The following is a 16,743-nucleotide window of genomic DNA, read 5'->3' on the forward strand; positions in this document are numbered from 1 at the left end:
TTTCGGCTATTGAAGGCTGATCTTAGTTTTGATCCTGGTCAACTTCAGTCTTGGGTTTTGCTTAATTCATTTTGACTGTCCACTTCTTTCACCAAAGCTCCCCTTGAAATGAAAATGGATTTGTCCTCTACTTATTGGGAACTATTTCTCTTTGTTGCTTTAAGCCCATGATCAAAAACTGGAGAATCTCACAGTCAAATGTTGTTATATTGCTGTGAAACATCTTTTGCTGTCATCTTGTGTTCTCTGAGGGAAGTGGAGCATGTCAAGCTCCTCACTTAGTGAACAAAGGTGCCTTAATGGGTGCTTTTCCCTATTGTAAAGACCCATACAAATGATGTCTTTGACTGCAGAGTGTAACAGAAGTTATCCAGTGCTGGAATTCTTTCAAATATAGTGCTGAACTATGCCAGAGAACTTCTGTGTAAATAACACTTACAAATCTTGTTACGGGCTGTTTTGCTGCCATGGTAGACAAGAGGACTTTCCATTATTGGCTCTTTGTTTTTTAGATGTTGTGTTTAGTAGTCTTGATGCAACATCAGGAGACGCTAATTGTATTGAATGCCATCAGATAGTTCTGGTGCTGGTGTATTGCTGTAGCTGTTAATTAAGTTCTTTTTTTTCCCTCTCACCAGACCCTAACTTACTTTGGATCAGGATCTCCATGGCACGTGAACTAGAAAGTAATCTGCAATAGAAGGTCTCTTTGTTTTGAAGCGACAGTCTTGCTCAAAATGGTTGGAAAGCTCAAGCAGAACTTGCTGTTGGCGTGCCTGGTGATCAGTTCAGTGACAGTGTTCTACTTGGGCCAACACGCCATGGAGTGCCACCACCGCATAGAGGAGCGCAGCCAGCCGGCGCGGCTGGAGGGCCTGAGAAGCACAGTGAGAACTGCCTCTCATGGAAACACCAATAAAACCTTTGCTTACAATAAAGACATGCCTTTAATATTTATTGGAGGAGTACCTCGAAGTGGCACTACGTTAATGCGTGCCATGCTTGACGCTCATCCGGATATTCGATGTGGAGAGGAGACGAGGGTAATCCCACGAATTCTGGCAGTGAAGCAGATGTGGGCCAGGTCAAGCAAAGAGAAGATCCGGCTGGATGAAGCTGGAGTCACAGATGAGGTCCTGGACTCAGCCATGCAAGCGTTTTTATTGGAAATCATCGTGAAACATGGGGAGCCTGCGCCTTATTTGTGTAACAAAGACCCTTTTGCTCTAAAATCCTTAACTTATCTTGCTAGAATTTTCCCCAATGCCAAATTTCTTCTAATGGTACGGGATGGTCGTGCATCTGTACATTCCATGATATCTCGAAAAGTCACAATAGCTGGGTTTGACCTCAACAGCTACAGAGACTGTTTGACCAAGTGGAATCGTGCTATAGAAACTATGTATAACCAGTGTATGGAGGTTGGCTTTGAAAGATGTATGCTGGTACATTATGAACAGCTTGTATTGCATCCTGAAAGGTGGATGAGAACTCTCTTAAAGTTCCTCCGCATCCCGTGGAACCAAGCAGTGCTGCACCACGAAGAAATGATTGGAAAAGCCGGGGGTGTTTCTCTTTCCAAGTGAGTATGAGCGTTCCTTTCTTGTCTGTTACTGCTCTGGAAGATAAAATAAGGGCCTTTTGCATGTGAAAGACCAGTCATAACTCAGTTCTGTGGTAGCTAGTGATATCTGTGGTGCAGATTGTATGCCAAATAGGAATGACCGTCAATTGTTGCTTTGCAGTCTTGGGTGAACTCTGAGCAGTTGTCCCTCTAGCATGTATGTGTTGTATGTGTGGACCCAGTGAACTAGCTCATACTTTAAGGTCAGACTAACTTGAATTTGGACATCGAGCACCAGCCTTTCCCCCAGCAGAGCTTTGCTTTTCCCTTTGCCCCAAAATGAACTCAGGCCGTTTTTGTCTAGACTGGCACTGTTAGTCCCAGCGAGATCGCCCATGTGATTTCAGGAACTCAATTATTGTTGTCAATGCAGGAATGGCCTTTGAGGTGCATTTGCCAAGGACGTACTCTTCCAGGAAACTTGAGAAATTGTTCCAACAAAATAGAAAGCAGAATTGGCATGCGCTTCTGTTGGCGTGTGCTCCTCTGAGGACAAGCACTGAGTAAAATTAACCTCGTTGGAGGCAAATCTTAGTAGTCTGTCACACCATCTGTGTGTCTGACCTAACTGCTTTCAGGAACAGAAATCCAGCTGTGCTTATAAAACTTCGGTATTTAGAAGGGGGGTGTTTGGGTTGTGTATGGTTTGCTTTTTCTTTTCTTCTTCTTCTTTTTTTTTTTTTCTTTGCATTTTTGGCTTTTTCTCTCTTTTTGCTGTTGCAGATCGATCTGACAGATCGCATGTCACTTACAGTTCTAAAGTGCTGATTAAAGAGCCGTTTTCTAGCAAGACCTGCACAGTTAAATCCCCTGACTTCTGCTTTTTACTGTTCAGCACTGACCAAGTGCATTGGAGGAGCGGAGGCACCATGCTCAGCAGCATGGGCTGGGATTTCAGCTAAAGCTGAAGTTTTGAGAGAGAAAAGTGGGAAGCCGGTTTTTTCTTTACACAGGGAAGTGTCTGCTCTTGTTGTGTGGGGTTTTTAATACATTGTAGGGGGTTATGATTGAAAGCAGTGATAAAATTGGATGCTGCTATCAAGAAGGCATCCCAACCATATTGTGGTTTGTTTGTTTGTTGTTTTTTTTTTTTTGCAGTCTTATTTGTTAGCAGATGGAAGCCTTCAGATGGCGTTAACGCGGAGCAGCGTGCTGCTGTATGTCTCTGCAGGCTGTATCTGTGCCTGCACTCTTCTGCTATCTGTATTGTGTTGCTGCTTCACAGTGGTGGCTGAGGGGGGAGCAGGCTGACTTTTACTGCCATAAATAGGTGTTGCCAAGTTCTGTTAAGGGTCCTGTAAAAATAGCCGTGCAGAAGGCCTTTTTCTAGTAAATTATTGCTGCTTTACAGCTCACAGATCAGGGTTTGTAAAAATTAATGGGCCTCTAGACTATAAAACTCAGTAGCCTTACGGAGTTCACACGGTTTCAAATAGTATTTCTTGCTGGATCTGGTGGAATGGGATGTGAGGAGTTGAGAATATTTGTTCACGTCCCTAAAAGTTAGGAGAATGTAGTGCTGAAAGTAAAACGTGACTTTGGGAATGTTCCCAATTCAAACTTTGAAATTTCATACTTAGAATCATAGGATCATTGCATCATGAAGGTTGGAAAACAGCACTGAGTGTCCAGGCCAACCATCAGCCCATCACCACCGTGCCCACTGAATGGAACTGTGGAGTTGTTAGTAGAGAAGACCTGTGTGGTCATCTTGTCCAATCATCAATTTGTCTCAAAGCATTCTTTTCTTTGGGACCCTCAGTTGGGTTTGTTGATGGAATTGGATGCTTTTGCTATTTCTTGCAAGGTGATACATGGAAATGATTTGTTATTTCAGGAGGTTTTGGCAATAGGGGAAAGAGGGGACGTTAATGTTATGTCTGTGGTGTTTCTATCTAATCAAATACCCTTGAAATGCATGGCGAGATTTGGTTTCCAGTTGCAGGAGACCTTTATAATTTGATAATGATTTTAGTGACTCAGTCTTTAGAGGGCTGTAGAACAAACAGTGCCTATGAAATTCTGTAACTTGCACGTCTGTTTCATGTCGTTAAATGATGCTGATTGAAGTTGGGTAAGGGAAGCACGAGGTTCCCCAGTCTGGTTTCCTTGCAGCAGTTGTACCCCATTGACATCCCCATCTCCTCGCTGCCCTGGAGCTGCTTTGCAGAAGGATCCTTCCCACACAATTTACTGTGAGCTTCAAGGGCTGTGCCACGGCTTATCAGATTTTGACAGCTGAACAAAATACACCTCGCAGCGTTTTCCCTCTATCAGGTTGCATTTGGCACATTCTCAGCTGCAGCCAAATTCCTTATGGCCTCAGGTGCTGAGTTCCAGGCTCAGGTTCAATTCTGCGTTGTTCTCTTGCAGCGTAGAGTTTCCTTTGAGGTTTATGTGGGACTGCTCCATGCTGCAGTGTGTGAATATCACCTTCTTTCAGCTGAAGCAGCCAACTCCAGGCCTGGCTCTGTGCTCTGCCCATAGCTTTCTCCCACCTGCCTTTTCAAAGGGCAGCACTGAAGATGCCCTCAGAGATCATCTGAGGAAATTCAGAACAGAGCTGTCTGTTACGTGCAACTTTCCCTTCTCACGGAGCCCTCCGCCATGTACTTCAAGCTGTTCTGTAACGGTGCGTTCAAATCAGATCACTCAAATTACATTACAGTTTTACTGGCAGGAGAAGCATTTCACAAGGACCAAGCAATCTGTATCTGAGTGTGACATTGCTTTAGTAGTGCTGGCCTCGTAGCACAGCAGGGAAAGGAAGAGCTGGGTTAAGCTGTTTCCCCATGTCCTGCAAGGTGTTGGATGGGGCAGAAAGGCCCCCCATGGGATGGCTGGAGGTGTTAGAACTGCTGCAGGGTTTTGGAAATTTGTCAAGTGCTTGTGGCCTTGGGTTGCTTGCAGGCACTTCAAGAAAGGAATTGCAGTGCCTCAATAAGATCTTGCAGCGATGCTGTTACCCAGTACTGTGATATGCAGTGCGTGTTGGAATGGGGCTCTGGGTCAGTGTGAGGTGCTTTATTAGCAGCTGTGCACGGCCTCAAAGCACATTACTTCTCTTCCCTAGCTAAGCCAGCCACCAGGTGACCTGCACAACTCTTCAAGAAGTGAACAGTCTCAGTTTTCTCTTACTCCAAACTCAGCAGCTCTTATGCAATAGTCTTTCAATAGCAGTGTGAGGCACTGGACAGTTCGTACTTAAGAATCTGACTTCATGTCTTCCCCCTAGCTGCTTGATTCAAGGAGACTGTTGGCCGTTCTCTGTCTTTGCTCAGCAATCTCTGATTTCTGCTGACCCAGCCCTACTCTCACTGCTTTTCTTTTTTATTATTCCTCCCTCCTTTTGCTTTTTACTTGAGGAATGCTGCAAGGTGTTAAGGATGTGCACCACGGAATGAGCAGTAGTGCAGAACCTGTTTGAAGTAATTGCCAGCGTGGCTGTTCTGCTGGAGGAATGTTATGGCTGGGCTGCGTGCTATAATGAGCATTGTTAATATAGCTCTGGCATTTGCCTGCTAACTGAAAACAGCTGTGGTGACCACTGATGCAAAGAGCTGTCAACTCTTTAATAGCATTTTTATTGGGCTTATTGTGAAAATAGCTGTCTAGGCAAAATTACTTCAGAATATATTTTTAGTGAATACCTTTTCTCCATTGTAATGGAGGACAGTGGTGGAAGTGGTTGGGGTTACCAGCTGCTCTCAGAACTCAGCCTGTTCCTGCAGTTGTGCATGGAACCTGACCAGGCAGTGTTTGCCACATGCATACACAATCAGATCTGCCAAGGCTTACTGTGTTTTCTTGTTTTGTTTTGTTGTGTTTTTCTTCCTCCCTCCTGCCCCCCCCCTCCCCCCTCTTCCCTCCATTGTCCTCTGATGTTCTTTGGTCTGAAGGGTCTTCCCCAGTAACTGCTGTATTTCTTCCCATCTGAAGTGACAGGACAGTGAAGGATTTCAGCAGAGGACTGAATGTGCAGTGCTGTATTTCTGGGTGAGCTCCGAGGAGCAGCTCTGCAGCCGCCTGTCTGTCTGTCACCACTGGGAATTGCTTTGTGCTGAGCTTATTGTTACCAAAGACTGAAATGTCAGTGGGGGACAGCGTGCACATTTGAAATGTGCTTTTGCTTCAGGACAAGATATCCATATGTGTACTAATTTGGGACCGAGTTGCTGCATAGCACTTACACTTTGGGGTTCCAGTGAGCTGTTGGCCAAACCCAGTCCTGCTTATCCCGGCATCATCCTTACTTTGTGCAGAGGCTGTGGGTGCCCATCCATGGAGGTGGCCCAGGCCGTGTGGGGCAGTCAGCCCGAGCTGCAGTCAGAGCTCGATGATCTTTAAGGTCCCTTCCAACCAAAGCCGTTCTGTGCTGCTACTGAAGATGGCCAAACTCACAGCTTTGGTGAAGAGATTTTGGGCTCGGCTTAGAAGGAGCCGCCTGACTTCAGGCTCCTCATCTCACAAACTGTTGGGAAGATTTAAGGAGTGTTTTTCTCAGAAGGTTTTCTCACATGCTGCTGTGTAACTGAAGAATTAGCTGCCGGAGTGTTAATTTGAATCTTTGTATTCTTTTGCTTTGTCTCATGCAGATGAGGTGGTGCTGTTATCCTTTGTACGCCACTTTTAATTTTGTTTTCTGTGTGCTAGAGCTTTTTGAGATTAAATTCTTGTCAGGCGCACCTCACAGCATTACTTGTAATGCAAATGTCAGTGTTCCTCTGGGCGTTCTGTATACACAGATCTGATCTTAACCTGCCTTAAAGGAAAGATGAGCCTTGACATCCTGAATCCTTGTGTGCTCTGAGTTCAGAACAAAGTCTGAGAGCCTCAGATTGCTGTGTGTGCTCTGAGTGCTTTTGGCCCGTGAGAGGAGTGCAGGCATGAGATTTGGCATCTTCTAATCTAAAAGAAGCAAGGAACGTGGGAAAGCAAAGCAGTGCCAGATTGCTTCCTTTAAAAAAATGAAACAAACAAAAAAAGAGCTCCACACAACAATAAGTGGGGTGCAAGAATGAAAGATGAAACTTGGATGGCTGATTTAAATGAGCAACAAACTATTTTATGCATACAGTACGTGTGACACTTAGGATCATTCACTTGCTTCCTTTAAGAACTGTCTGACCATCGGTCAGTTAAAGTAATTGTACAAAATATGATGACAGCCTTTATTTCTGTCAGATCCACTGGTCTTTTCATGAAGCATCTTTCATTTGAGTGTCATGTGAAGATGGTGTGATATTCAGAAGTGCCTCTGGAAATGTTATGTGTGCCCCATTAAAGAAAATAAAGAGTTTAGTCACAATATGAGGGGAAAAATAAATGACACATGGGTTTTAATTTAGAATGCAACTTTCAAGAGCAATTAAGACAACGAAACAGCAAATGTGGGAGTAGTTCAGTGGGAAAACAGCTTTGTATGTAGGTGTGTGTGTGCTTCTCACTTGCTATTTCACAGTTCTCTGTGAAGGCCTAAGTCGGAAAGCATGTGTGGATGTTGTGTTGATCATTCTTGTTTTAGCCTTGTGTAGTAAAACTTCCCACCAGCCCCGTGGAAACAGGAAATCTTGAGAAAGAGAAGGAAAGGGGGGGGAAAAAAATCATTAAGGTCTTACTGCCAGTGAAGAAGCAAGTCTTGGTTGGAGTGCAAAATATAACCTTTCCTTCTCCCTCTGCAGAGTTGAAAGATCTACTGACCAAGTCATCAAGCCAGTCAATGTGGAAGCGCTGTCCAAGTGGGTTGGGAAGATCCCTGCTGATGTTCTGCAGGACATGCCGGTGATCGCACCCATGCTAGCGAAACTGGGCTATGATCCGTATGCCAACCCACCAAACTATGGGAAGCCAGATCAGAAAGTTGTGGAAAACACCAGAAGGGTAAGGCATTTTTGTGTTTGATTTGTTGCCCAAATGGAGGTGAGCTCTGGAGTAAAAGATTCCTCCAGTCCATTTCCAATACCTTCTAATGCCCTCCTTGCTGTGAAGGGCAGAATTCCATAGGACTGGAAGTCCAGCTCTTGTTCATCTTCCATTTCACTCTTCCTTTCTCCCAGCCAACAGGTCTGTGTTGTGTTCTTTGCTGTGTGTAACTGAATCTCTTGAGAACTGTCCGGATAGTCCTGGAAAAAAGCTAGCTGTCTTGCCCCATTATTGAACTTGATTCATGAGCTCAACTTGTTATATATGAGGTTTGGGATATGCTCTTTCACAAAATTGTCCTCCAAATATGTGAGTGAATTTGCAAAGTCACCAATGGAAAATTGCCCAGGATGACCAGAATATCAAATGCTCCAATTCTTTGCTGTTCCTTTGTAGAACAAACAAAAGATGGTGGAAAGTCTGGTGCTGATTAACCTAAACATGAGGATTTTAGCCTGAATTTAATGTAGCTGGAATTTGAATAGTTCAGCTATACAACTGTTTACCCCTGGAGGTATCCATTGAAAAGCTCATTACCATTGTTTGGAATAAGAATAATTAACTTTTCAATTCTGTCCTTTGGAGAATGTATACTGTATTAAAAGAAGGTGACTTCTGCTGCAGCAGCAAAGTCAGCACTGGAAAAATTGAATTAAACAATATGAAAGGACTGTCTTTCACCAGTGTTCTGATATTTAAAAACTGGTTGGTGCACTTTGCTGAGAAGAAAACAGTGTTTTGTGTAATCTTCAAACATTTTGCATCCTCTTTTTAGGAGCCCTCTCTGAAAAGCCCTTATAGAACAGTTGGCAGTGCATTAGATGATGGTAGGTTGACTATTTAATAGCTGTTAGCTCAGAATGGAACACAAAATCTTCATGTGCCTATGAAAGCATACTGAAAAACAGTGACTTGGATGAAAATTTACACTGTAATTCAATAATACAAAGTTGATTATCTCTTATTGATACAATTTAAATACTTTTACACTGCCAAGCTTCCTGGCCATCAGGCATCTTGCACAGAAAACTGCCAAAATGCTGGCCCTCATGGAAATAACTAATATCCTGCTTGGTGATCAGTGGGATCTGACTCATCCCTGGGAAATGCTGTGTTTTGTTTTGTTTCCCCACAACTTTTTTATGTTTGGGGATGGGGAGCGTGTTTCCAAACAAGTTAAAGGTGTTTGGGAAAGGCTGGAAGGGAGCTGTGCTGTGTCCTCATGTGCCCATCACAGGTAGCTGAGGCTGCCCTGGGAACGTCCACTTCTTCTGCAATGTTACGCTCGTTTATTTCTTGACACTTCAGCTTAGAGAAGAAGGAGTCAATATTTGTAAGTCACTTGATAATTTTCATCTTGCTGTCTTAAAACTTCTTCACCTGGGATAGCTTTTCAGTGCTTTGTAGTGCACGGGTTGCTGGAGGTGAAGCTGTCCAAATGAAATATTTCCAGCTATTTTTCAGTCATAATAATACATCTAAATCTTGCAAGCAATTGTTTATTGCCTAACTTTTTTGGAAGCAGCTCTGTTATATTTGTATTTTGCGGTCTCTGAGAATTTTAAGCCAAGTACAGAACTTGAACTTTATTCATTGAAAACAGATTTTAAAGAAGTTTAGACTCGTGAAGCTGAACAGTGCTGTGTTAGAATGGTAACCCTTAGTGTGACTGACCTGGGCTAACGTGAGTTATCTGACTTCTGCTTCTCTCTGCTCATGTTGTTGTTTTGGAATCAGGTCAGTGTGGCGTGAGCTAGCACTTGGGATGGAAGAAGCTGCTTCATTCTGGCAAACAGAGAGCAGGAGTATGGGGAAGGACTGGTGGTTTTGTTTTTGGAGATGGGGAAGGAGTTGTTCAGTTTTTTGGGGGTATGTAATGCTGGCGTTAATTTGACTGTGGAAGTTGCAACAGCAGGGTGGAAGCCCAGCACCACTGAAGTTACTGGCAGGGAGATTGTGGCTCCACCTAAACAGCGATGGAACAGCACTGGGTCATCCAGTTCGTTGCATTTCGGTGTGTTAAAGAAACAACTTTTCTCTCATTGTTAAAGAGAGCTCTTGTTCCGAGTCCCTTCCAACCCAAGCCATTCTATGATTCTATCATCATTTTAACACTGTACATACAAAAACATACAGATAAATGGGATGAAAAATACAACAACCAGCCTAGGATGCCAAACAAACTCGCAGACAGCTCAGAGTTCTGTGACTGTGCTCCTAGGACAGCTCTAGGAGTTTGTTGTCCATTTGGAATCTTTTTAAATTGTCTTCTACAAAATTAAGCTGCAAGATGTCTTTGTTCTGTGATGCTGTGATTAAATGCTACATGCATTTCTGCATTTATGCTATGTCATACCAGCCGTGGTATAACTGAGCAAAATTTGTCACTCCTTGGAGAGGCTGCAGATGAGATTAATGCTCAGTATTGAAAATGTCAGTAATTTCAGAGCTGCTGATGGTGGTGGCTGAACCAACAGTGTGAAGTTTGCCCAAAGCATGATAGGACTGTTACTGGGGAAAATGGAATGGGAATGGTTGGCACGAAATGCTGTTAATTTCCCCTAAGCTTTCCAAGCAGTTAAATCCTGTTGGTTTTAATTTTCCTCTTCTTCTGTCCCCCTTCTGGCAACTTACGTATGTGCAGGTTTAAATATTTTTTCCCTTCAGTCTGGAAGTAAAATGATGATTCTCACCATCTAAAGGACAGTGCTTGTCGAAGAATTTCTGTGTGCTTGCAGGTAATGCAGGAAGGTAATGCTTTCTGCTGAACTTGGGTTTTTCATTTTAATGTTACTGATCCGGACACAAAGGGCTGGGGTTAGTTTTCCAACAGCACAAAACCACGAAGACGTTACTGGTGTTTATACTCTACCATGTTAGTTCTGGTTTGGTTTTAGGAAGTAAGAAGGCCTGAAGCAGCTCCATCTCTTTGCCTGATGGTCTCCAATGTACAGTGTGGTGTTATGGAATATGGTGTCTTTGTGAGTGTCTGTGCTTATGGAGTACAAATCCAGCAGATTTCTCTGAGGTTCTCACAAACAAAGCCATTAACTTCTTGTTAGCTTTTTGTCAGAGCTGACTGCACCGTCCTGTGTGACACTGCTTATCTCAGAGATGGAGCAGAGGGCAGAGGTGGAGCTCTGAGTACCACTGTGCTGTTGCTGGTCTGTTAATTTTGTGACAGTCATTGTCCATTCCTTATAGGTACAAACCACTTTTTTTTTTTTCCATAGAGTTTACCAAATTCTACACCCTGAACATAAAGGAAATGAGCATCTTGTTGCTAAAATGAGTGTTCCTATGTAAATGAAGCAGAAAATGGAAACAAACTGCCTGAACTGGAAGCTCAGTCACTGTATGCTGAAATATTACAGTAGAATCACCCCACATAGGTAGAGTCTGATCCGTCCTTACCAACATGAGTGTGTGTGGAAGCTTGAGCAGCAGTGTCGCAGAACACACCAGAGGTGGGAGGGCAGCCTGTAGCTGCACAGCTCTGATGCTGCCCTGCAGAAGCTGGCGTGTTGTTGTGTTATGGTTGGCCCAGCGCTCTCCTTTCACATCTGCAATGGCTTACATCAGATTTTCTTTGGCACGCGCTTCCCTCCGAATGAGTTTGAGCGCTAGGAATACATATTCCAGTCGTTTATTTCATGAGGCTGTGATGCTTGCCCTGCAGAGATGGAGGGACGGAAATGTACAGAACTGTGGAAGAAGTTATGGTTTTCATCATGGCTGTTTAAATATACATTGCTTTTTCGCATCTGAAAGCTGTTATCTGTCTCTGTTTTATGTTCTGTTGATGGTATTTTCTGCAGTTAACATCTACAGGAAAACAGATTTCTATAAACTCCTGTTTCGTGCCCATATTAAATTGTGAGGAAATGCCTCTTGCTGTTAAGTGTCGAAGCGTCCAGGAGGAACACGATTTCGGGACTTTGATTCTGTCTTTAAAACCCCAGATGCAGTCTGTGATAAAGGGTGTGAAGTGAGTCTGTGCTGCTGCATAATTACTTGTGCTGTCAAATGTGTGTAGTTGTAGAGGTATGCAGTAATGAGGGGCTGCTCAAGTGGCCTGAGGAGAAGAAAGCCATCCATCTCCATTTATGCTGGTTGGCTTACAATAAGCATAAAGGCAGTGGGCTTTTTGAGTATTGTCTGATATTTAAAATAAAAAATAGTGTTGTTTTTTTTGTTGTTGTTGGTTGTAGGACTACCAACAGAACATAGTTCCTCAATATCACAGAATCACAGAATAGCCTGGGTTGAAAAGGGCCACCATGCTCGTCTTGTTTCAACCCCCTGCTATGTGCAGGGTCACCAACCACCACACCAGGCTGCCCAGAGCTGCATCCAGGATGGGGCATTCTCTTTCTCTTTGCTTAATAGCACGTTTAGTGAGTATTGCTTCCAGCCTGGAGATTCCCAACCTCACAGCTGTTCTCTGGAGTTACGCTTCAAGTTTTGCTTTGTTTTTTACCAGCTCCACAGCCGTGTGCTTACGAAGGCATAAAGCCATTAACAAGCAAGGTGCGAGATGAAGTCGGGCTGCAAACTGCCTCTTGGTGGACATGCAGTGGCCTGTCTGGAATCTTTGTTGCTTTGTAGGTTGCTCTTCTCCCTCTTCCCTTCTCTTGGCTTTCCTTGTGTATTTCTGAGGGCATTCTTGGATAACTGAATCGCTTTTTTCTGATCTCTTTTTGAGAACGAAAATGCATTTAGTTCAGCTATAAGAACGTTTTGGGATTTTTCTTTTTAAGTAGGCTTGAATAATGCAAACAGTGAACTGCAGTCTGACTTGGACTTCAGATTATTCTCTCCTCCCCTTTGGAAATCCACTTGGGCTTGCAAAATAATTCCCTTAGAAATAGTAAACACAACTCTATTCTACTGAATTCTTGCTTGGAATGGAAACCATTGCAATATCCTGCTTCAGCCTCTGTGCTGCCACACTCCAAATAATGTGTTTTAGAGTTAGAGACTGGCCTGAAAAGAATTTTGAATCTGAAACCTCTTAATTTCTTTGGCTGCAAGTGGAGTCATTGTTCTGCGAATCTCGGGATTGCGGTTGATCCCTGGTCGTTCATTCAGAAGGGACCACTCGCCATTTTTGGAACTACTTTAAACTAGTTTGTATGCAGTCTCAATCCTGACAAAACCAGAACTCTAGATAATATTGCTTTTGAATGAGGATTGCATACAGTTGTCTTAAGCCTAATCTAGCAGCAGCTTCTCAGGCTTGTTATGAGTATGATGTGCAATGGGGATATTTTATGTCAATACAATCAAATGCCTCTGAAACATCTTACTTTTCCAGGCTGTGATACTTGTGTCATTTTTCTTAATGCTGCTGTTGGGTTGATACCTTTGCCTGTCTTCTACTGATGCTTATTAAGAGTAAAAGGGTGTTACAGTGGTAAGGCTTTTAGAGCAGAGAAAAAAAATACGTATTTCAGATATGTATTTATATTAGAATTAAATCATATTTGCAGTCCTCCAGAGTGAAAAATGTGGTTTTGGTCACTTCTCTTTTGAACAAACCACAATATAGCATCGTCATCAGTATTACTGTTGTTAAAAATGCTCAGCTGACAACTGCAGTGGATTCCAATAGACCTGGAGTGAAGGCTGTCTGCTCCCTCCAGCTCTGGCACAAAGCTGATCACGGATTGCATTTCCACTGAGCTTTGCCCAGGTCGTTCTGTAGCATTTTTATGTGGTGGCTTTGTTAATTTGTAATGTCCACTTCCAGAAGGTAGCATGAATCCTAATGTTCTGCTTAGAAGCCTAAGATATGAAATACCCTTCTTTATTTATAACCCTTTATTGTGTATCCAGGCTCCATAAGCCGCATGCTGAATTCTTGACCGGTGTGGCTTTCATTAAGGTTACCATGGGAATGACTGTATCCCCAAACTGAATGTAAATGAAAGCTTTGCCCATCGCTGAGTCAGTCTTTCTATTTCTTTGAGATATCAGAAGGAGCAGCGTTCCGTGTTGTACATGTATAGTAATTCCTGCCCTAATGTTGGGGCTGGCTGTTTGGATGTGTTTAGCCTAGTGATAAAGAGCAAGGAGAGCTTCCAGCTCCTCCATCCCTGCACATGAGTCATGCGTGAGGTTTAATGCTGCAGATGTGCTTTGGGGTGAGCAGCCCTACAGGCAGGAAACTCGAAGCTGACGCAGCAGCTGTGGGCCGCAGCAGGGCACTGACCAAATGGTCTTCAGGCTCTGGTTGTCTGTGCAGAGCAAGGCAGGGAAAGCGGATGTTGCTAATAAGCGTGCCTGGAGTTCCTGAGTTGTCTTCCTTTGAAGCAGCTTGCAAACCAGGCATCTCAACTCACAGGGATGCGTTGGAGCAGCTCTGTTGCCGTGGTGTGGCTTTGTAGAATTTCTAAGTAGGTTTGTGGATTTTGGTTGTATGTGATTACAGCCGCACAAAAACCGCTGACGTTGGGGTGTTCATTCTTTTTGGTTCAGCAAGAAGGCCGGTGGTAAAACTCTTCCATTCTACTTATTTTTGTCAAATCCAGAACCTTTTTTTTTTTTTCTTTCTTTTTTTTCTTCCCTTTGGAATGTGTTCCAGTTTGATCTCAGAAGCAAACAGCTTTTATGAAGCGTCCTCAGGAGAGAAGACAATCCATCAGCAATTTATTTCCTAATTGGTCAGACAGTGGGAGCAGTTGTTTGGTGTGGCTCTTGGTATGTCTGAGAATATTTACTGCTCGCTGCTTCTCCAGAGCAGTGTTTCAGCAGTGATGTTATGCTCTAAAAGGTGGGGAATTGCGGTCATGACAAACTGTCATAAAGTAAGGCTGGTGGTGAGGTTGCAGCTGTAGGAGCCCAGGAACATGGGAGTAGCTGGCTGGAACTTTCTAACAGACCTGGGTGTGTAAATGAAGGGATGGATGTGTGTGAAATGGGATAAAGGAGATGCTGAGTGTTGGCCATTACAGCTGAAGTCGTTATGAGCTTTCCCAGACTTTGTGGGAGTTGCGTTTGTCTGAGAGCAATAATTCTGTTTGTGTGAGTGACATTGGTCAAGTTTTGAAACTGTAAGACATAAAAGTTTAAGAATGGACAGTTGGCAGGCAGTCTGATGTAGCATTGCTGACTATTGATAACCCAGAATAATCCTTTCTTTTTTTTTTTTTTCCTTTACCAATCTCAAAGTTTCAAGCATCAGTGAGTGCTGGCTTTGAATAGTAAATTGTTTTGTTCTTTATTCCCCCAGGTCTTTAAAGGTGAATTTCAGCTTCCTGACTTCCTTAAAGAAGCGCCACAGGTACAGTGCTCAGTTAATTTCCTTTCTGCGGGAACAGCAGCGAGCCACTGTGAAAACAGCCTTATAAACACTTCACAGTTTTGATTTTCTGTTGGGTTTTGAAAGAAAGGCTGTGAACAGCTTTTCCATGGGGTTGCATCTCCCTTGCTCCCAGTCTTTCACTCAGCTGCCCTAAGGCTTTTTTTTGAACTCTCATGTTATTAATACTGTGGAGCCTGCAGTCCTCAGCTGACTGAAGGCTGCCATGAAACTAGAGGCATTTTGTATATTTTCTTACATAGATCAAGTTGCTACTTGTAGAGGAATATCACCTTTTGTTGCTGTGCACTGAAAGGTTTAAAGCAAATACGGCACAGATAGCAGAAATAATGAGGCTTTAAAAGAAAAAAAATGTGCTGCTGTATCTGGCAAAGCAAACCAAAATTATCATTTGTGCAAGCTGTTAATTGATACTAAATGTCCAAGTGCTGTTTAAAGTGCTCTGTGTTGTGCTTAGATAGGAAAAACAGGAAGTGGCTCGTCCCTGCTGTTGTCTCAGGGTGTGTTCAAGTAAAGCTAAGTAGAAAAATATTTGTTTTTCTGGTTTTTTTTTTTTCCCCCCTTCCAACTTGTCTTGCATGTCCAGGGGCATGGCTTTGCAAAACTGGGAGGAAGCCTTGTAGGGGCTCTCTGCCTCCAAATTTTCCAGCAGCTGTGGAATGAGAGATGCCCTCACCTCTCATTAGCCTCAACAGAAGCCTTTAGAGTTACCGTGATCTTTGTGACCAAAGCAGGCACATTATCTACAGTGCTTGTATTTCTTTATATTTCTGTATCCATCAGTGATGATGCAGACAGTACAGAAACTCATTGAGGATGTAAATGTAAGCAGCCTGTATTAACTCAAGTGATTGACAGTGGGTGCAAGCTTTCTTGAAACGTTGGGAGAAGACTCTTTGAAAATGACTTCTGTTGGTGTAAAGGTTCAGAAACACACAGAATGTGCCATGCACAGACAAGGCATTGTGACTTCTTCAGACCTTTCAAATGAAAATCAGCTTATTAAAAAGGAAAACTGGTTTCTTTTGTTCCAGCCAAAGAAGACAGTAGAAAGGAGGTCTCGTGGCAAGATAAAATGAACGTGGATCAGTGAAGTCGAATAGCTGTAGTGTCTGTCTCATGTTTTTGGAACATAGCTTTTTGCTGTGGACACCAAATCTTTCTGATAAACCTGTGTGTGATCTCTGATTCGGGCTTTGCACTCTTACTGGACGTTTGTGTGCTCTCACCCTCCAAACAGTCAGCGCTCGCGCTTTGCTGGTTGTGCTCAGCTAATAGAACAGCACCATTAAGGATCTGGCACCACGCAGCTAAGTGTGCTGTTGCTCACAGCATTGTTCACTCTCAACTGCTGGCCAATTTGTTTGTGCAGCTTAGTGGCAAGAAAACTGTTTCAGTATGTGCTGCTTAAGAGTTGTTGTTAGCAAACTGTACTGAGGAAGTGTGCTGCAGTTATTTCATAATGCTTTCAAATGCAATTATTTTGTTTATTTCAAGATTGTCTGCAGCATATCTGGCTGCAAACCTAGGGTGTGTCAGAACAAAAAGATGAAATATTGCTGATAAGGATTTCTGGCAAATGCAGGGATGAGCTATCTTGAAAGCTTAGCGTGCGGCGTAATGATGGTCTGCTGGCAAAACAAATTATCCTTCATCTGCCTGCAGCATCCATTAGATTCAGTTATATTTTCCAGTTACCTTGTGTTGTGTCAGAAGACACGGTCCAGTGTTTTTAGCAAGTGTCATCTTGCCATCCATAATAGGAAAGGTGCAACATGGGAATCTCCTAAAGATCAGGAGGTGAAGTTACACTGCGTGCTGTGACTGCAGTATTTACCTCATTCTCAGCAGATTGATCCAAAGTAAGATTCTT

At 43.3% G+C, this 16,743-nt stretch overlaps 1 protein-coding gene across 1 annotated transcript; it reads left to right on the forward strand.

The window, feature by feature from the left end:
* Positions 1 to 737: 737 nt before the first annotated feature.
* Positions 738 to 15,949, forward strand: TPST1 (tyrosylprotein sulfotransferase 1; the record flags this gene model as incomplete). Its single annotated transcript, XM_079545008.1, has 4 exons — positions 738 to 1,582; positions 7,306 to 7,504; positions 14,781 to 14,831; positions 15,905 to 15,949. 4 exons carry the CDS (start codon positions 738 to 740, stop codon positions 15,947 to 15,949), a joined length of 1,140 nt encoding a protein of 379 aa, XP_079401134.1.
* Between the last annotated feature and the right edge of the window lie 794 nt (positions 15,950 to 16,743).

Source organism: Tetrao urogallus, assembly GCF_951394365.1.
Source record: "Tetrao urogallus genome assembly, chromosome: 20".
NCBI classification, from domain to species: domain Eukaryota; kingdom Metazoa; phylum Chordata; class Aves; order Galliformes; family Phasianidae; genus Tetrao; species Tetrao urogallus.